Genomic DNA, 20,831 nt, shown 5'->3' with positions numbered 1-20,831 from the left:
TGCATTTCTCTATCAGCCTTGTGTTAACAGCTCTCTGGGCTACAGCTGGGCACAACTAGTCACTAAGTGAGTAACTCACTCCCATGTAAGCAGGTTTGGGCTGTTGTGCTGTTGAATCGCCCCATTATTCTGTTTGATTGACTGGATGATATATATATATATATATATATATATTCTGTTAAGAAATTGTATCAAAGCAATGACTGAAACACAGGGAGTATTTAGAACAAGTAAATTGACTTAAATGATGCACTTTTCTCTCTAAAAGGTGTCTAAGTGCAGAAAGTCTGCAGTGATATTGCTGAGGCACACATGGTGATCAGAGCATCTTTAGTCGTGACTGTTTATTCCCCGATGTACACATTGATCATGTACAGAATCACCTTTAATCTTATTGCCCCTCCCCCACAACCAATATTCTTTTTTTTTTTTTTTTTTTACTGTTTATACATACTGGAACATAATGTACACAGAACTTTTGTTGTCATGTTAAATTCTGTCAGGCATTTTTCTAGGTGATAATATTCCATCTGGTTATTTCATGACTCATCTTTTCTATTGTAGACTTCTTTCCATTTTCAGAAAATTTTTCGTTGTGGTAAAATAAAATAAATAACATATGTGGTAAATAACATAAAGTTTACCATCTTAACCATTGTTAGGAGTACAGTTAAGTGTGTTTAAATACATTCACGTCGGTGTGCAGCCCATCTCTAGAACTCTCTTCATCTTGCAAAACTGAAACTTCATATCCCTTAAACAACAGCAGCTCGTTCTCTCCAACCCCCAGGCCTTAGCAACCACCCTTCTACTTCCTGTCTCTAATTTGACTGCTCTAGGTATCTCGTGTGAAATCATACAGTACTTTTCATAACTGGTTTATTTCGGTTAGCATAGTGTCCTGAAGGTTCATCCATATTGCAGCATGTGTCCGAATTTACTTCTTTTTAAGGTCAAATAGTATTTCATTGTTTATATACACCACGTTTTGTTCATCTGTCAGTGGACACTCAGGTTGCTTCCACCTTTGGTTATCGGTGAATAATATTGCTAGAATATGGGCATACAAAAATCTATTTGAGTTCCTGGTTTCAGTTCTTTTGCGTGCATACCCGTGTGAAATTGTTGGGTCACGTGGTAATTCTGTTTTGCTTGTGTGTGTGTGGAGCCATGATACTGATTTCTGTGGTGGCCGCATCATTTTACATCGCCACTCAGTGCACAGTGGTTCTCATTTCTCCATGTCCTTCAACACTTGTATCAGTATGTTTTCTTTTATTTTGATAATGTCCATTTTAATGGGTGTGATGTGATACCTCGTCGTGGCTTTCACTGGCATTTCCCTAATAATTAGTGGTGTTGAGCAACTTTTCATGTGCTTATTAGTCACTTGTATATCATTTTGGAGAAATATCGATTCATGTCCTTGACTCACTTTTTAATCAGGTTGTTCGCTGTTTTTGTTGCGTTGTAGAAGTTCTTTATTTAGTCTGGACGTTAACCCTTTGTCGGGTGTGATTTGCAAATATTTTCTGCCATTCCATAGGTTACCTTTTCACTTTGTTGATTGTGTCTCTTGGCACAGAAATCATTGCCAAATCCAGCATCATGAAGCTTTTTCTTTATATAGACAGTTACTTTTTCCATCCAGGTTTTTCTTATTCTGGATAATGCTGCAGTGAATGACTTCATGGACTTAGCTTTTTTTCTTCTGTTGGCATTATTTTACTTTACTTGTAGAAAGACAAGTGAAACACTGAATCAGTTTCGTCTCCTTAAAGCCTGTGTTTGGAAATACTGGTCAGAGCAGAGGCTGTCACTGGTCCTGTTAGCAAACATTGTGTCTCTGAAGGATGGTTTGAGGCTTCTAGAGAAGCACTTAATGATGCCTCGATGGGTGATTGTTTGACCCTTATGATCCTCTGGGACTGTGATTTTGAAAACAGCATGGGTCGCAGAAAAGGCACAGGCCTTTTAAGAGCAGTTGGGGTAGGGGGTTGAATTTAGGTGACTATTTCTTCAGTCTTCAGGTTTGAGGGTGACTGCCATGGGCTGATGAAGTTCAGATGGACCCAGATTTCCTTGGTAATACACAAAGTCCAGCCCCCCCACTCATTTGAAGGGGAGAAAAGCAATTTTGGAGGATTCTAAGAACGTAACATTATATGAAGACAGGACATTTTCAGAAAAGTCAGTCTTAACTCCAGCCATTTGCCACCATGTTTAAGGGATAAAATTACATTTGAAAAAGCATATTCGGTTAGTTATAGGTATTTAATGGAAGGATATCCCTTTGAGAATCAAATATGTATATTACCTCCCACTGTGTTTTTTTTCTAATAGAAATTTTATTTTATTTTATTTTTAAACTTTACCTCCCACTATATTTTAAGAAACAGTCTTCATCAATCCAATTTTTAATATGTTGGAGAAATTTTGTTGTTTTTAAATTTCCATGGCAATGTTCATAAATTTAGAAACAGAATATCCACTGCATCTTTGTGTTTTTAACAGTTTTCCCACCTTTGGGAGAGACTTCAGACAGAAAATTTTAAGTCATTTTATTACTGATGGTTCATATTCAAAAAGCAAACTATGACAGTGATTATTAGAATCCTTCTCATCAAAGAATTCCAAAAGACATCACCTTTGGGGAGTGTTTTTATGCTTTTTTAAGTTTTTATCTTGAAAAATAGCCTATAGCTTCCAAAGTATATAAAATAGTTTAATCAATTCCCATGTTCCAATCAGGCAGCATTAATCAAGTCATGGGAAATCATGTTTTATGTATACTTCTGCTGACTTTTAATTCTCCTACCTCAAATTATTTTTGAAACAAATCTTAGCCATCATTTCATCTGTAAATGCTTTTATATACATCTCTTAAAAAGTCCTTAAAATGTAGGAGTAATACCATTTTCATACCTAAAAAATTAATACTGATTCACTAATAGCATCAAATACATATCAGTGATCATTTATCTGATTTATTTTTCTGAATTTTCTCTTTTTCGTAAGGAAAAACTTTCCATATAGTAAAGAATATGTAAATATCACAGTGTTAACTACTTACATCCAGATAACAGATATTGCTAACATCACAGCATCCTTCCTCGGGCTCTTTCTCAGTCAGTACCCCCTCAAAGGTACCGCTGTTGTGCAGTCTGTCATCATTAGTGGTCAGAATAGCCATTTTGAACTTCATGTAAGTGGAATCATTCAGTATACACTCCTGTATATCTGACTTCGTTCACTCTGCATCTGTGAGATTAATTCATGTTTTTACCTTCAGCAGTAGTTTGTTTTCACAGCTGTGAACTATTTCGTCCACTGCTGCAATTATTTGATCCATTCTGCTGTTGATGGGCATTTGAATTGTTTCCAGTTTGAGGCTGCTAAGAATAATACTATTAAAAAACCATACATGTCTTTTGGGAGCATAATAATGCAATTCTGTTGTACATGTATACTTAGGAGTGAACTTACTGAGTCATAGATAGGCCTGTGACTAGTAGATCAGAAATGTGGATGGGAGTGGGGGGAGGAAGTGTGCATGGGGTTTAGTAGAGTAGGCATATCGCTTTAGTAAATACTGGTAGGCAGTATTTTAGAGTCCAGAGACTCCACATCCTCATTAACACATGGTATTATTACCAGTCCTTACAAGTGTGGCCAGTCTGATGAGCATATACTGGTATCTCATTTTGGTTTTCGGAGAGGGCAATGGCAGCCCACTCTAGTACTCTTGCCTGGAAAATCCCATGGATGGAGGAGCCTGGTAGGCTGCAGTCCATGGGGTCACTAAGAGTCAGACACCACTGAGCGACTTCATTTTCACTTTTCACTTTCATGCATTGGAAAAGGAAATGGCAACCCACTCCAGTACTCTTGCCTGGAGTATCCCAGGGACGAGGGAGCCTGGTGGGGTGCAGTCCATGGGGTCGCACAGAATCGGACACAACTGAAGCGACACAGCAGCAGCATTTTGGTTTTAATTTGTGTTTCTCTGATAATGAGTGCTTTTCAGCACTTTTCAATATACGTATTAACTTTTGGATATCCTCTCTTGTGAAGTGTCTGTCCAAGACTTCTGCCCCCCCACCCCTTTTTTTTTTAACTGGGTTGCCAGTCATTTTTTTTTAAACTAGTTCATGGATGCTCTTTATGTGGTCTCAAGATGAGCTGTTTGTTGAATATGTGTATTTGCCTTTTTCACCCTCCTGTGAGTGACCAGAAATTCTCAATTTTATTCAGTTCTGTTATTGGGTAATGTAAATCTACAGCTTGGTTGGTCTTTCAGATTTGATTTGGCCATTCTAAGTATTTTGCTTTTCCATGTATATTTTTAGTTTAGTTATGGAGCACTTTTTATCTCCATGTAGATTCTAGAATCAACTTTTCAACACACCCTCCCCTGGGTGGAGATTGTATTGGAGCCGCAGTTCAGTTTAAGAGAAAGCATTGCTGCTCCTGCTGCTGCTGCTGCTAAGTTGCTTCAGTCGTGTCTGACTCTGTGGGACCCCATAGACGGCAGCCCACCAAGCTCCCCTGTCCCTGGGATTCTCCAGGCAAGAACACTGGAGTGGGTTGCCATTTCCTTCTCCAATGCATGAAAGGGAAAAGTGAAAGTGAAGTCGCTCAGTCGTGTCTGACTCTGTGCGACCCCATAGACAGCAGCCTACCAGGCTCCTCCGTCCATGGGATTTTCCAGGCAACAGTACTGGAGTGGGTTGCCATTGCCTTCTCTGGAGAAGGTACTATCTCTTCAATTATGAGTCTTCCAATCCGTAAGAATTGGATGTCTCTTTATTTACATTAGTGTTTCACAACTAGGGTTGATTTGGTCCTGATATTACATTTGGCAATCTAGAGACATTTTGGTTGTCACAGCCTTTGGGGGCGGTGTGTGTAGAGGGAGGCAGTGGCTTGTACTCCTGTCATCTTGTAGGTAGAGGACAGAGATGCTGCTCAGCATTCTACAATGCATAGTACAGTACCTCCCCAACAAAATTATCTGGTCCCAAATGTTAAGAGTGCCACTGTTGCAAAATGTTGACTTAGATTTTTCATTTTCTTTATTGTTGTGAGTTTTTGGCATAGCAGTGTTGTGCATCTTGGGTAGAGTTATCCTTAACTATTAATATTCTGGTGCTATTGTGATTGATAATTTTTTAGGTTTCGTTTTGTAATTGTTGCTAGTGTATGTGTGGATATAGATGAAAAAGATGTGGGTTCTATCCCTGGGTCAGGAAGATCCCTTGGAGTGGAAAATGGCAACCCATTCCAGTATTCTTGCCTGGAAAATTCCATGGACAGAAGAGCCTGGTGGGCTGTGGTCCTGGGGTTGCAAGGAGTTGGACACAACTAAGCACGCACACGAATTTGTGTTTGTGGTTTTATATGTCTCTTACGTCCCAGTTGTTTTATATATATTTTACAAGCTCCCTTGCAGTTTTCTCCTCCTTACACTTTTTTATTGTTGTTGTAGAAACTAGCATCTTTCCTTCTTTGCCACCAGCATTGGTGTTGAAGTGATGATCCTTGGACTCTTTGAGAACATTTCCAAGTCTCCAAATTGAATCAGTTTTATGTAGAAACACATGTAGGGGCCAAGATTGATTTAGAGGAGCTCAATTAATACATGATCACCTGGATCATGTTGAGTTAAAGAAAATCAGGTGAATGGAACAAGGGACTCTTGTTAGATGAAGTGCATACAGCACCAGGCTAAGGGCAGCAGAAAGATTCCTGCTTCTCCATCAGTTCATTATCAAGTGGCTAATGCACCTCGGTGCCCTGGGGTTTATGGAGACAGTACCTCAAGGAGGGAAAAATGTTTCTCTTGGGCTGATTTGTCACTTAAATGAGAAGAGGGTATGTGAAGTACTAAGGGCTTGGCCAGGGCACCATGAATCATTAATAGCCTTGGCTCCCAGAAACCTAATTTTAGTCCAGAACAAGAAGCAAATGTAGCAATAGCAACACTAGGCACTTGATTAGCTTCTTTCGTTTCTCTCATGGACAGTGGCTGATGTGTAAGTAGGGAGCGGGCAAGGATGGGGGAAGCCGGGCTGCTCAGCTCTTGATTGAAGTGTGTCTGTTTCTGAAAGGTGGAGCTCTTGCGTTCCATCACTGATTCATCTTTGTTGGTTGCCCACTGTGTGTAAGGCAACACGATGAGGAGGACAAGGCAGAAAATAGCATTCTGAGAGGACCCTGATTACACAATCCAGATTATAATACTGCGAGATGGGAGTCTGTCATGACAGGTTAGGGGAGAGCCGTGGAGTGGAAAACTGACCTCTGACCTGGCTGGTGCAGAGTTGGGAGGATGGAGCCTGCCCTGCGTGCTCGGGAGGTGTGTTAGAGCTGGTTCTTGGCTGTGAGTGCTGGTGTGGGATTCTTCACCCATCACTCAGGTCAGGTCAGGTCAGTGGCTCAGTCGTGTCCGACTCTTCGACCCTATGAATCGCAGCACGCCAGGCCTCCCTGTCCATTACTAACTCCCAGAGTTCACTCAGACTCACGTTCATCGAGTCAGTGATGCCATCCAGCTATCTCATCCTCTGTCGTCCCCTTCTCCTCCTGCCCCCAATCCCTCCCAGCATCAGAGTCTTTTCCAATGAGTCAACTCTTCGCATGAGGTGGCCAAAGTACTGGAGTTTCAGCTTTAGCATCATTGCCTCCAAAGAAATCCCAGGGCTGATCTCCTTCAGAATGGACTGGTTGGATCTCCTCGAAGTCCAAGGGACTCCCAAGTGTCTTCTCCAGCACCACAGTTCAAAAGCATCAATTCTTCAGCACTCAGCTTTTTTCACAGTCCAATTCTCACATCCATACATGACCACTGGGAAAACCATAGCCTTGACTAGATGGACCTTTGTTGGCAAAGTAATGTCTCTGCTTTTGAATATGCTATCTAGGTTGGTCATAACTTTTCTTCCAAGGAGTAAGCGTCTTTTAATTTCATGGCTGCAGTCACCATCTGCAGTGATTTTGGAGCCAAAAAAAATAAAGTGTGACACTGTTTCCACTGTTTCCCCATCTGTTTCCCATGAAGTGATAGGACCAGATGCCATGATCTTCGTTTTCCGAATGTTGAGTTTTAAGCCAACTTTTTCACTCTCTTCTTTCACCTTCATCAAGAGGGTTTTGAGTTCCTCTTCACTTTCTGCCATAAGGGTGGTGTCATCTGCATATCTGAGGTTATTGAGATTTCTCCCGGCAATCTTGATTCCAGCTTGTGCTTCTTCCAGCCCAGCATTTCTCATGATGTACTCAGCATATAAGTTAAATAAGCCTTGACGTACTCCTTTTCCTATTTGGAACCAGTCTGTTGTTCCATGTCCAGTTCTAACTGATGCTAAGTCACTTCAGTCATGTCCGACTCTGTGTGACCCCATAGACAGCAGCCCAACAGGCTCCGCCGTCCCTGGGATTCTCCAGGCAAGAACACTGGAGTGGGTTGCCATTTCCTTCTCCAATGCGTGAAAGTGAAGTCTCTCAGTCATGTCCGACCCTCAGCGACCCCATGGACTGCAGCCTTCCAGGCTCCTCCATCCATGGGATTTTCCAAGCAAGAGTACTGGAGTGGGTTGCCATTTTATCCATCTAAATGGGCACACTTTTCCTCCCATACACACAGAAGTCACTCAGTCATGTCCGACTCTTTGTGACCCCATGGATTGTAGCCCACCAGGCTCCTCAGTCCATGGGATTTTCCAGGCATGAATACTGGAGTGGGTTGCCGTTTCCTTCCTCCCCCCAAACACACACATGGTTACATAGGACATAGACTAAATTTCCTACAGGGGATTGTCTAAGTACATTTTTTGTGCCTTTGTTTATAGTAAGTATATATTATTTACATAATAACAAAAGCCAGGACCATTATTTTTAAGAAGGCTGTTACAATTTGCTTTCCTTTTTAGTGCCGTTTACAGAGCTTTGGATTTCTGTACTAGTTTGATCTGGCTGTATATGTATAAAATTGGGATAATGACTATATCTTACAGCAGGGTGGTGACTGGCTCCATGAGGCATTCTGAAAGTTCTTTGCATGGTATAAGTGAGTTTGGCTTGTTATAAAACCTTTTGATCTACTCTGAAAAGAATATTTTATGTGTGCTAACTTTTGAGCATATTTTGCATTTTAAAAGCAAATATTAATGTCAAATGATATCACTTGTATGTGGAATCTAAAAAAGCAATACAAATGAGCTTATTTACAAAACAGAAATAGACTCACAGACATAGGAAAGAAATTTATGGTTACCAAAGAGAAAAATGAACGGGGTGGAGGGGGTGGTGGATAAATTACAAATTTGGGATTAACATACATACTGCTATATATAAAATAGATAAACAACAAGGATCTACTATATAGCACAGGGAACTATATTCAGTGCCTTGTGATAACTTACAGTGGAAAAGAATCTGAAAATATATGTGGAACTGAACCACTTTGCTCTGTACCTGAAACATTGTAAATCAACTGTACTTCAGTTTTTAAAATATATGGAAATAAAAAAAATAATAATAAATGTTAATAATCTTCCTTTGGCCACATTTTTCCAGATATCAGATTGATTTACTAAAGCAACATCTATTATAATAGGACCTTGTTCTCCTTGCTTTGAAGAGTCAGGTGAGGGGGAGGTTCTGTCCTGATAGATCTGTGAACTTCCGTGCCTTTTTAACTTTACTCTTGGGGTAATTAAATCGACTTGAAGACCTTAACAACTTACATTAAATAATTATTAGGAGTCTGCAGTGATCCTGGTATATCAAATGTTTTTAAAATTTTTACAAGAAAGTAATTTTAATTTTACTTTGTTTTCTTAACAGAAATCATAGCCCGTTAATGAGTTTTGGAGCCAGCTTTGTCAGTTTTTTGGTAAGTTGATGTGGGAAGAGGTTGTGGTGGGAAGGAAGCAAACACATAATGTCTGTCTTTTAATGGTTACTGGCTATATAGATACACTCTTGTGGAAAATCTTTTGCAGTTTAAAACTGGAATATAACTTTTGTCTATACACCAACACGTATGAGATCAGTTCAGTTCAGTCGCTTAGTTGTGTCCAACTCTTTGTGACCCCATGAATCGCAGCACTCCAGGCCTCCCTGTCCATCACCAACTCGAAGAGTTCACTCAAACTCACGCCCATCGAGTCGGTGATGCCATCCAGCCGTCTCATCCTCTGTCGTCCCCTTCTCCTCCTGCCCCCAATCCCTCCCAGCATCAGAATCTTTTCCAATCAGTCAGCCTTCATATGAGGTGGCCAAAGTACTGGAGTTTCAGCTTTAGCATCATTCCCTCCAAAGAACACCCAGGACTGATCTCGTTTAGAATAGACTGGTTGGATTTCCTTGCAGTCCAAGGCACTCTCAAGAGTCTTCTCCAACACCACAGTTCAAAAGCATCAATTCTTCGGCGCTCAGCCTTCTTCACAGTCCAACTCTCACATCCATACATGACTACTGGAAAAACCATAGCCTTGACTAGATGGACCTTTGTTGGCAAAGTAACGTCTCTGCTTTTGAATATGCTATCTAGGTTGGTCATAACTTTTCTTCCAAGGAGTAAGCATCTTTTAGTTTCATGGCTGCAATCACCATCTGCAGTGATTTTGGAGCCGAAAAAAATAAAGTCTGCCACTGTTTCCACTGTTTCTATATCTGTTTCCCATGAAGTGATGGGACCAGATGCCATGATCTTAGTTTTCTGAATGTTGAGCTTTAAGCAAAATTTTTCACTCTCTCTTTCACTTTCATCAAGAGGCTTTTTAGTTCCTCTTCACTTTCTGCCATAAGGGTGGTGTCATCTGCATATCTGAGGTTACTGATATTTCTCCCGCCAATCTTGATTCCAGCTTGTGCTTCTTCCAGCCCAGCGTTTTGCATGATGTACTCTGCATATAAGTTAAATAAGCAGGGTGACAATATACAGTCTTGACGTACTCCTTTCCCGATTTGGAACCAGTTATGTCCAGTTCCATGTCCAGTTCTATCCTTCCTTAATTTAAAAAATTAAATGCTTATATTTTCTAGAGTATTATATTTTTTCCAAGCAAAATCGTTTTTAAAATAAAAATGTAATTGAAAGATCGGAGGGCTTCCCTGGTGGCTCAGCTGGTAAAGAGTCCACCTGCAATGCAGGAGACCTGGGTTCAGTCCCTGAGTTGGGAAGATCCCCTGGAGAAGGGAACGGCTACCCACTCCAGTATTCTAGCCTGAAAAATCCCACGGATGGAGGAGCCTGTCAGGCTACAGTTCATGGGGTCACAAAGAGTCGGACAGGACTGAGACACTTTCCAAAAATTAAAAATGCATTAGAGTTGAAAAGAAAATAGTCAGACTTTGGATAATGAAAGTTTGAAAGTAAACTTTTATTAGGTTTATCAGAGGTTTATTATTATTTTTCAAAAGTTTAAAACTATTGAATAAATGTGGACTGAAGACAAGTTAATTTAGCAGACTTAAAGTTTCTCAGTTTCTACTGTGGTTTTGAATGTTGTTAGTATTTAGGAATTGAGGTAATAGGTTGCAGTTAGGTTTTAAAGTAAATTGGGCAATGCAGAGAATTGACTGCTTTTATTTTTCAGAAATACTTATACAAACTACTTTCAAACATAATTTTAAGAAAAGTATCCTGTATATAGGAGAAGGCAATGGCACCGCACTCCAGTACTTTTGCCTGGAAAATCCCATGGACGGAGGAGCCTGGTAGGCTGCAGTCCATGGGATCGCTAGAGTCAGACACGACTGAGCGACTTCACTTTCACTTTTCACTTTCATGCACTGGAGAAGGAAATGGCAACCCACTCCAGTGTTCTTGCCTGGAGAATCCCAGGGATGGCGGAGCCTGGTGGGTTGCCATCTCTGGGGTCGCACAGAATCAGACACGACTGAAGCGACTTAGCAGCAGCAGCAGCAGCATCCTGTATATAACTGCAAAAAAAAAAAAAAAAAAAATCTTGAGTAGAGACTGAGAGAGGTAAAATGGAGAAGGCATTTAGATTCCAGACAGAAAAAGCTCACCAAAGGGGCGTGTTGTCTGCAGCCTTGCAGCACCAGTGACAGGCACCAGACCAGCTTCTGGTGACATGAGTTTTCATTCGGGCTTCTTTATTCTTATTATCAGCTAATACAATAAATCTTTTTAACAATTCTTAAGGCCTACTGTTTGCAACATAGTTTCAGATCTTAAGGAAAGTGGTACTGGGTAGGGGTCATAAATGGTACCCACCCATGTAGCAAGGAAGGATGCTAGGGAGACATGGCAGAAGGCTTGCTGGGTGGGAGGAGGTGGGTGGGGGAAGGAGCCTGTAGCAGGGAGGGAGGCTTGGGCAAAGGTGGCTAGTGTCTGGCTGGAATGGAAAAGTAGTCTAGAGTCATACAGAGAAGGCCTAGGATACCAGAGTGGGCAGGTTGCATGGGATGGAGGTGGAGAACTAGTCACAGTGAGTTCAAGTCCTTCCAAGAACCCGGTGTCCTGTCTCTGCCCCTGTAGCCCATTCATCTCAGAAATCTCAATTCTTCTGGGGGAAAGTAGCAGGTTTTCAGCAAAGAAGTGATCATTTCTATCCCAATGTGGCCTGAAAAAGTCTACCAGGATTGGGTGCTCGGAAACAAGCTGTCTGTGGGAATTTTTCACTGGGAACAATAAGAAATGAGTTCTTTATAAATGAATCCATTGGAATTGCTGTCCCTGAAAAGACCGATAGTTTTCAAAGAGTACCTGCTGGCTGATGTTTCATTAGCGTTTTGTGCTGTGCTTGATGGACCCAGGGATCCCATGCATGGGTAGAAAGTCTCTATTCTAGAAGCTGAATTAAGTGGGCCAATCAGAAATTGTATACAGTAATGTTTTTGTTACTGTGTTTAATAACAAAAACTTGTAGAACAGTAATTGCAAGGACGTGTTAAGCATGTATTTTTTCATGCCGGTGTAATGGAGATATGTTCTTGTTTCATATTGAGATTATATTTTTTTCAATGAATAGTGTATGTGGTAGCATTCTGATTCTTTTACTAGGAGTAAGTCATTTAGATGGCTTTCCCCCCTCCCTCCTAGTTTGGAGTTGTGTTGTGATAAATTGGCCTAAATTTTCAGACACTTACGATTCATTCATTCTTTCCTTATTTCTTTCTTTGGAAGAATGCCATGATGACATTTGAGGAAGAAAAAATGCAGTTGGCGTGTGATGACTTAAAAACTACAGAAAAGCTGTGTGAAAGTGAAGAGGCTGGAGTAATTGAAACAATCAAGAATAAAATTAAGAAGAATGTAAGTACTATGTCTTTAGGTTATGAACTATGTGCCTCTTACTTACAACATTCTTCATTTACTTGGTTTTTGGTGGTTAGAATATGACTGAAGCACTGAATGAGTCTTACAGCTTTTGATTATGTAAAGCATATTCCTTTTTTTTTTTTAATGTGGACCATTTAAAAAGTCTTCATTGAATCTGCCACAACACTGCCTCGGCTTTATGCTTTGGTTTCTTGGCCCCAAGGCATGTGGGATCCTAGCTCTCCAACCAGGGATCGAACCCACAGCCCCTGCATTGGAAGGTGAAGCCCCAACCACCGGACCACCAGGGAAGTTCCTAAAGCATGTTTCTTAAATCAGTAGAATCCCCCTTAGTCATTAGAACTTTTCAGTGCATGTTCTCTTGGTATTTTAACATTATCTTCTTCCACAGTCGGCTGTGTGGCAAGGACGATCGTCATGAGGCTTTCATATATGTATTTCATATTTTGCACTTTGGCGTAATTCCGGAATTTAGCTATTACCTCCTTTTCCCCAGGCCTTCCCGGTCTTGGGTAATAAAATAGTCACAATGACATCATAATCCACTCTTCCTCATTTTTTTTTTCTTTCAATTTTCAGTGCAAAAGCACTAGAGTTTAGAGAGGTGTCCTCCTACCCCTGATGTTTCTGGAGCACCCAGGGGTCTCACACATGCCACATGTTTAGCTGACAAACCAGTCTGTTAGTTTCAGACAGCAAAAGCCGCTTGTCTTTTCTGCTCCCTTATGTTGCTCCAGGTGGCTTCACCTCTGCTCTGGCTTATGGGGTCTCCCATGAGGAAGCCGCAGATGGGCCCAGAGTACCGTCCCCTGAGTCTGCAGAAGGGCCAGAGTTCTCGATTCCTGTCTCTCCAAACCCTGTATCGTCAGTGACCAAGTCTCCTTGCCTGTCTCTTGAATACGTCCTGAGTTCATCTCCTTCCCTTGCCAGTTTCCTAGGCCGGCCACTGTCTCCACTTGCCTAAGACAACCCTCACTGGCGTTTCTGCCTCCAGTCTCGCTGTTCTCTGATTTGATCTCCAAAGTGCAGTCACTGAGATGCAAATTACATGTTGCTGATTTCACTGTCCCCGCCCCCTCCCTGCGACCACTGCCATCACACTAAAACCCAGACTTCGTAACGTGACTGACTTGGCATTGACTTTTCCTCTCCATAGAATATGTGTATCCCTCTTGACCTGGTTCCTGTCTGTTCTTTAGTTCTTCCTCCATGTCATTTTCTCCAAAGACTCATATATTTAGTCCCCAGGTCCTGTTAGTGTGTCTCCTACAGGGTCCCATAGTTCCCTGTACTTCATCCTTCAGCGCATTTACTCCATTATATGGTCATCAGTGTGCCTTCATTAGACTATAAGCTTATTTACGTGTCTGTCCTCAGCATCTAGTACCATGCCCAGCACATAGTTAATAATCAACATTAGTAATGGGTCCTTGCAATTTAAAAAGCATTATCACATGCAGAGTATCTCATTAGCCTTTCCAACAGCCCTGCAGAGTAGATGTTATTATAAGCAAAGAAAACAGAGGCATCAATAGATTGACGTTTTCTTGAGCAAACAAAGTAACAGGTGCTAGAAGTAGGACCGGGAATAACAGGGACCATGGGTGAATTCTGCTAATCTAGAAAAAAGAGAAGCCAGCTACTTTGTCACATATACTCTGCATACTTTTGTCATGTTTGCAAAAAGCCTCTCATTTCTGATATCATCATGAAAGCATGTGGAAACTATTTAACCTGTTCTGTTCAGGTTTACCTTATGTTAAGAAGGCACTGTTCTATTTCAGAGTGAATTTTCTTCATTTAACACTCATAAAACCAAAATCTTACTACAAAATAGGGCTTTAGGTAGTCACCTTTAGAGGGTATTGACTAAAATTTCAAGTTCAGCTTGTGATTCATTCAAAGCTAATTGTTAATTGAGGGTGTTTCTCCTCAACTAACATCATAACCAGGTTCCAACCCTCACATCTCAGTTGAATGCACCAAAGGAATGAACTCTAATATGGGTCCTTCCTGAAGGCAGATGACTGTAAGGTGGCTTTTCACATTGTTTACCTGGGGTGGTGTTTTATACCTTTAGTAATTTTTTTTTTTTTTGGATAAATAACTTTGTTGCTTTTCTTCCTGTTGTTCAGTTGCTAAGTCATGCACAACTCTTTGTGAGCCCGTGGACTGTAGCACGCCAGGCTCCTCCGTCTTCCGCTATCTCTGGGAGTTTACTCAAATTCAAGTCATTTGAGTTGGTGTTGTTATCTAACCATCTCATCCTCTGCTGCACCTTTTTCTTGTTGCCTTCAACCTTTCCCAGCATTAGAGTCTTTTCCAGTCAGTTGGCTCTTTGCATTAGGTAGCTGAAGTATTGGAACCTCGGCTTCAGCCTCAGTCCTTCCAACGAACACCCAGGACTGATCTCCTTTAGGACGGACTGGTCGAATCTCCTTGCAGTCCAAGGGACTCTCAAGAGTCTTCTCCAACACCGAAGTTCAAAAGCATCAATTCTTAGGCACTAAGCCTTCGTTATGGTCCAGCTTTCACATCTGTACATGACTCCTGGAAAAACCAAAGCTTTGGCTAGAGGGACCTTTTGTCAGCAAAGTGATGTCTCTGCTTGTTAATAAACTGTCTAGGTTTTTAACTTATACAACTTATATAATGTAATAAATTTTTAACTTACATTGTTTTGAAAAAGGTAAAACTCTAAAGTTTTGTGTGGCCTTTCATATTTCCAATGAAGTGTTTCTATTATTGAGAATATTTGTCTTTGAGTTACAAGGCTCTTTGAGTTACAGCATTGTGTTCATAACAAAATAAAGCTAGACTTAATGGAGGAAGCTAGAAGTCCCAGGCTCAGGGTGTAGTGTAAATTTGGTCTTGGATTTTAGTGACTACTGTTCTATACTTCCTATGTGAAGTTACTCTGCCCAGTAAAATAATAGTTTTTTGGAAAGAGTGTTGTTGTTCTCGGGTGTGATTTATCCGTGTGTACTTTCTTCCCACCAAACAGGTTGATGTCCGAAAATCTACCCCCTCTATGGTTGATCGGCTTCAGAGGCAGATAATCATAGCTGACTGTCAAGTTTACCTGGCTGTGCTCTCGTTTGTAAAGCAAGAGTTGTCAGGTATGCTAAAGCATTGTTTTTAACAGTTTTTGATATTCAGTGGACACAATTGGTAATACCCCACACTTTTTTTTTTTTTTTTAGAACACCTTGTATTTCAGTCTTTGAAAACATGTGGCACCTGTTTGGGGCATGATTTTGATTTATTACTTGAGAAATTGATACCATGAGTGCTTAATGTGTATTTAGTGGAATAGTTTTAGTTCCAAAATCTTTTTCATCCTCTTGTCTGCAGATAGTCTGTCATACTTAGAGATATTACCTGTGCCTTAGATAGAGTAATAAATTGATAGGTTTTTTTGGTGTGTGGGTGGGAATCAAGCTGCGATAATTGCCATTTAAAGTGAAATATAACCAGTTTGTTTCTCAGAAAATTGTTATTGAAAGCCTGAGTGTGTGCTAAAGATTTCCTAACATACCTGAATGACTAACATTTTAACAACCCTTACTGAGGAGTATAAACTGATTCTTGTTTAGTTTGCCCAAGACAAATTTTGTACAAGGATTTTGTAGCTTTGATACCTTGAGTGGTGTAGATTGGAGTGGAGACTCTCAAGAGTTCACTGGAAGATTAACTTTGATACTACTTCTTCCTCTTATGTGGTTTTATATCTGTGCTGCTGATGGCAGATATCTGCCCCTTTGGTAGCTAGGGTCTACTTGAAAAAAATGAGTGTTCAATAAGGAAATCAACTATAAATCACAATGAGAAAAGCATTTTCTTCCAACTGAAGTGAAGAAGGGTTTGTTGCTGCTAAGTCATGACATGCACTTTTCTTGATCTGGACTACTGACAGCCAATTTCCTTTTCTTTCTTCTCTGTCTCCATCTCATGCTTGAAGATGATTTGTTTCTCTTTGGCTCAAGTAAAAAGTAGGATTTAACTTTTATTGTGACCTCCTAAATGTGGACTTTCTAGACCTTTGTGGGCTTAAAAAAATATTCAGAACCTAAAAGTTGACAGCTCTTTTATTCAGTAGGAATTTTTAGGCCTTCAAGCCGAGGAGACAGTGTCTCAAGTAATTCTGAGAAAACTGCTCCAAGGAGTTGAAGGAGGAGCCAGGTTATACAGAAGTTTTGCAACAAAGAGCAGGTAGTCTGAACATCAAAAAATGATTGTTGATTAAAGGAAACCAGATAACCCAACTTAAGGGATTTAACGCTTTTCTATATATGAGAAGATGCAAGGGTCTAGGCTCACTGAAATCATTCTGTTGATGTGCACCTCGGCTGTCTGGGGCCAGTATCCTGTTTTCACCTCCTGAGCTTCCTCAGGGCTCACTGTAGTGAGTGGCTGCCGTCTGATGACTGCTAGAGGGCAGGTATTCTTTTCTTCCTGAGTTTCCTCAGGACTCACCAGCTTACCATTTGTGGTGGGGAGGCAGGGAGGCAGGGAGGCTGGGGAGGGGGACAGGCTCTTCCATGCCACCCGAGGAAGGAATCTGCACTGTTACTTGGAGGTGATGCTGCAGAACAGCCAAGTGTCTGAAGTACAAGTGTAATAGGGTTTAGCCAAGAGCACTCCAGTGGTGTCATAGAGACTGCCAGTGGTAGTTCAGGAATGCGGTAGAGGATTTGACACTACACGTGGGATAAGTTGGATTCAGATGATGCTTGCATTTATTCGTTCACCTGATAATAGATGCTAATTGGAAAAGACCCTGATACTGGGAAAGAATGAAGGCGAAAGGAGAAGGGGTCAGCAGAGGATGAGATGTTTACATAGCATCACTGATTCAATGGACATGAATTTGAGTAAAGTCCAAGAGATAGTGAAGGACAGGGAAGCTTGGGGTGCTGCAGTCAATGGGGTTGCAGAGACAGACACGACTGAGCAACTGAAAAACAGCAAAGATGCTACACCCTCACTACTGCGTGATTGACTCTATTTAATGAACAAAATAATACATGGTTCTTGCCATCCAGCTAGTAAAGTGAAAGTGTTAGTCACTCAGTCGTGTCTGACTCTGTGCGACCCTATGGACAATAGTCACTAGGCTCCTCTGTCCATGGAATTCTCCAGGCAAGAATATTGGAGTGGGTAGCCATTCCCTTCTCTAGGGATCTTCCTGACCCAGGGATTGAACCAGGGTATCCTGCATTGCAGGCAAATTCTGTACCATCTGAGCTACCCAGGGGGCCCCAAAACAGGCCTCAAATAAGGAATTTAAGCCATGTGAAGAAAAACAAGTTGTCATGGTAGATAATAGTTTGTATTGTTTTTTTTTCAAGTCATTCTTCAATATCTTTATTATTAGTGTAGGAAAACTATTTCGAATGCTTATTTTTTTCATGTTTTTCTCCCCTTATCTTTATAGCATATATAAAAGGTGGGTGGATCCTTAGGAAAGCCTGGAAGATTTACAATAAATGCTATCTGGACATCAACGCCCTTCAGGAGCTGTATCAGAAGAAGCTAAGAGAGGAACGTTTGACTTCTGACGCTGCAAATGATAACCACATTGTGGCTGAAGGGGTGTCTGAGGAGTCTCTGAACAGACTGAAAGGTGCTGTGAGCTTTGGATACGGCCTTTTTCACCTTTGCATATCCATGGTGCCCCCAAACCTGCTCAAAATCATCAACCTGCTGGGTTTTCCTGGAGACCGCCTGCAGGGGCTTTCTTCACTGATGTATGCAAGCGAAAGTAAGGACATGAAGGCCCCTTTAGCTACGTGAGTAGCTATATTGCAATGCTTTGGTAGATAATGTAGTTGAAAGTACGTAAGCGACAATCAAAACCTTTATAGGAAACTGCAGGTAAAATCAATGCTTGGTTGGTTGACCATTGCCATGCCTTTTATGTTTCAATGGATGCCAAGGACCGTGTTTTGGTGATGTTTAGGAGTTAACGTTGGGAAACAGGGAGAAGGAAATGGCAGCACACTCCACTATTCTTGCCTGGAGAATTCCATGGACAGAGGAGCCTGGCGGGCTACAGTCCATGGGGTCGCAAAGAGTCAGACACGAGTGAGTGACTAACTTTCTTTTGAAGAACAGAGCACTGTTCTTAAGTCTCATGAGTCCTGTATTTGATTTTTATTTACTCATTTTTTAATTTTTTGTGGAAAGTCCCTCTTCTTCACCATTTTCTTTAAAAAAAAATTTTTTTTTGATGAGTCTTGTATTTTAAACAGGCAAAATAATCATGATTTATAAGCATTTAAAAGCAGTAACCCTGACCAGTCACTGAGATTCATAATCCTGATTTTGGACTTCAGAGGATATAAATTTCATAAGGCTGTTCTGTGATTCTGAAATCTCTCTTCTTATATCCTCATGTTGGATAATTTTTCTTGATGACTCTAGTTGGTCCATTGGTCTCTTACTGTGGCCTGGACAGCCTGTGCTGTTCAACTAAATTGAGTTATATTATATTGCTCAGACTTAAATGATAATTATTTAAACAGAAAAATGTGAAGAAGCTGATATAACCATCCAGAGCAAGAATTTATCCATTTCATCATCAATTAAAAATGGTGTGATTTTTTTTTTCCCCCCCAAATCTGGTAAATGTCACTGACTCTATGGACATGAGTTTGAGTAAGCTTCGGGAGTTGGTGATGGACAGGGAAGCCTGGTGTGCTGCAGTCCATGGGGTCACAGAGAGTTGGACATGACTGCGTGACTGAACTGAACTAAAATATCTACTACTATTTGCAGTTTGAGTAATTTTATGAAATACTGTTTGTGCTTTGATATTGCACCACTTATCAGAATTTTTCCAAAAGATGTTGATATCACAGAGAACTTTAGTGAGCTGGGTTTCTGCTTATGTCAGTATTGAGGAATTTGGATGTTAACTCCTAATTGTTTGGTAGTGACTATAAAAAGGTCATTAATTTTTCATTGTAAAAATATTCATGCCTTCCCAAACTCATTATATTATACTAACAGTGGTCCTTCGTTAATTTGACTTAGCAGGTTTATAACTTGTGATAATGTCTTTTTTTAATAACATTTTCTGAGAAAGGAATGAATTGAATTAAAAATAATGTAAATTAGTCTGATCTCCAGAAAAGGACCAAATTTATGCACATTGGAAGCATATATTTACATAAAAATATTTGTTGTGTTGGTTACATGGTTTTTGTCTTTTAAAGCCGATCCCAGTGACTCTATTTTGTTTACCTAGTTTAACATGGCCTTTTTCTTGAAAGGGACGAGTTTGAAGTGAGAGAATTTTAAGTAACTTATTTGTTTGGTTTTCAAAAGCTAGAGAAAGGGCCTTTCTTCTGTTCCTGTAACTTATTTTTACTTAATTTTGTGTAATTTTGCTTATGGTCCCTGTATTTAAATTCAGGGTGTGAGGCTTACTTACAGTCTAACTTTTGTGAACACAAGAGAGAACAAATGCTTTCCTTTTGTAAAAAGTAACGTGGAAAGTAATTATAAGGGGACAGTAAATTCATGATGACCAGTCACCATTTCTAATTTATGCATTGATGAGTACGGAGTAGGATTCAGAGATTTACGTTAATGATGCCTTCAGCAATCCATCTAGAAGCCTCAGAAGAACTGCATTCTTCTGGCACCTTTTTCTCTCCCCTGGTGGGAGTATGCTGATTTATACATTGTGCTCAAAAGTTGTGGTTTTCCAAATATGAATCAAAATAACATGGGGAAAGATACAGATTTTTACTTACTCAGGGACTGCCTAGCGAGTTTTCTGGAAGGAGTGTGTATGGGAGGAGCACAGGCTGATTATTTTCAAGATTGGAAACACTGTCAGCAAAGTCCGCCTCTCTCACGGGTTCTGTCCCCCCTCTTCAGATTAGCGCTGCTCTGGTATCATACCGTGGTCCGCCCATTTTTTGCCTTGGATGGAAGTGATAACAAAGCCGGCCTGGATGAAGCGAAGGAAATTCTCCTCAAAAAAGAAGCTGCTTATCCAAACTCTTCCCTCTTTATGTTTTTCAAGGGACGCATACAACGACTAGAGGTACTGTGCCTTCTCCAGCTTTTTTTAAAATAAAGCCTCTTGCTTGAATCTATAATTCTCATTTGGAAGGGGCTAGCTCATAAGGAGCCCGAATGTCACAGGGCTGACATTCTGTGCCTTGCATTCGTCATTGCTGTGGGAGCCTCTTCAAGGAACCCGGAGTGTTTATTCAGTTACCTTCTGTTCACAGCTATGGGTGAAGCAGGGTCGGGGTCCCTCAGAGGTGAGACAAGATGCTGTGCCCTGAGTTGAAGACACGGGAGCCCTTGTGAATGTCTTAGTTAAAACAAAATACGAGGTTGGCTAAAACATTTGTTCGGGTTTTCCCAGAAGATGTTATGTGAAAAACCCGAACAAGCTTTTTGACCAACCCAATATAATTTTTTTTCCTTCTCTGGAGTTACCGATAATCTATTTCCAAATGTTCGTCCCGGCTGACAGTTGATTCATGCTCAT

The 20,831-nt window shown here is 40.7% G+C and overlaps 1 protein-coding gene across 3 annotated transcripts in view; it reads left to right on the top strand.

Moving 5' to 3' along the window:
* The window catches only part of TTC39C (tetratricopeptide repeat domain 39C), a 104,825-nt gene that overhangs the window by 36,064 nt on the left and 47,930 nt on the right, over positions 1–20,831 (top strand). Inside the window, exons 2-6 of one of the 3 annotated variants that reach the window (XM_027525791.1) lie at positions 8,848–8,896; positions 12,161–12,289; positions 15,321–15,435; positions 17,754–18,108; positions 20,207–20,375. In XM_027525791.1, the coding sequence (XP_027381592.1) occupies positions 8,848–8,896; positions 12,161–12,289; positions 15,321–15,435; positions 17,754–18,108; positions 20,207–20,375 (817 nt within the window). Of the gene's footprint in view, positions 1–8,847; positions 8,897–12,160; positions 12,290–15,320; positions 15,436–17,753; positions 18,109–20,206; positions 20,376–20,831 lie in introns of those variants that run through there. The other 2 variants (XM_027525792.1, XM_027525793.1) reach the window with 2 other exon arrangements.

The sequence above is a fragment of the Bos indicus x Bos taurus genome, chromosome 24 (genome assembly GCF_003369695.1).
Source record: "Bos indicus x Bos taurus breed Angus x Brahman F1 hybrid chromosome 24, Bos_hybrid_MaternalHap_v2.0, whole genome shotgun sequence".
NCBI lineage: Eukaryota > Metazoa > Chordata > Mammalia > Artiodactyla > Bovidae > Bos > Bos indicus x Bos taurus.
Note: the sequence above shows the minus strand (reverse complement) of the source record. Positions and strands in the feature narration are given on the sequence as shown.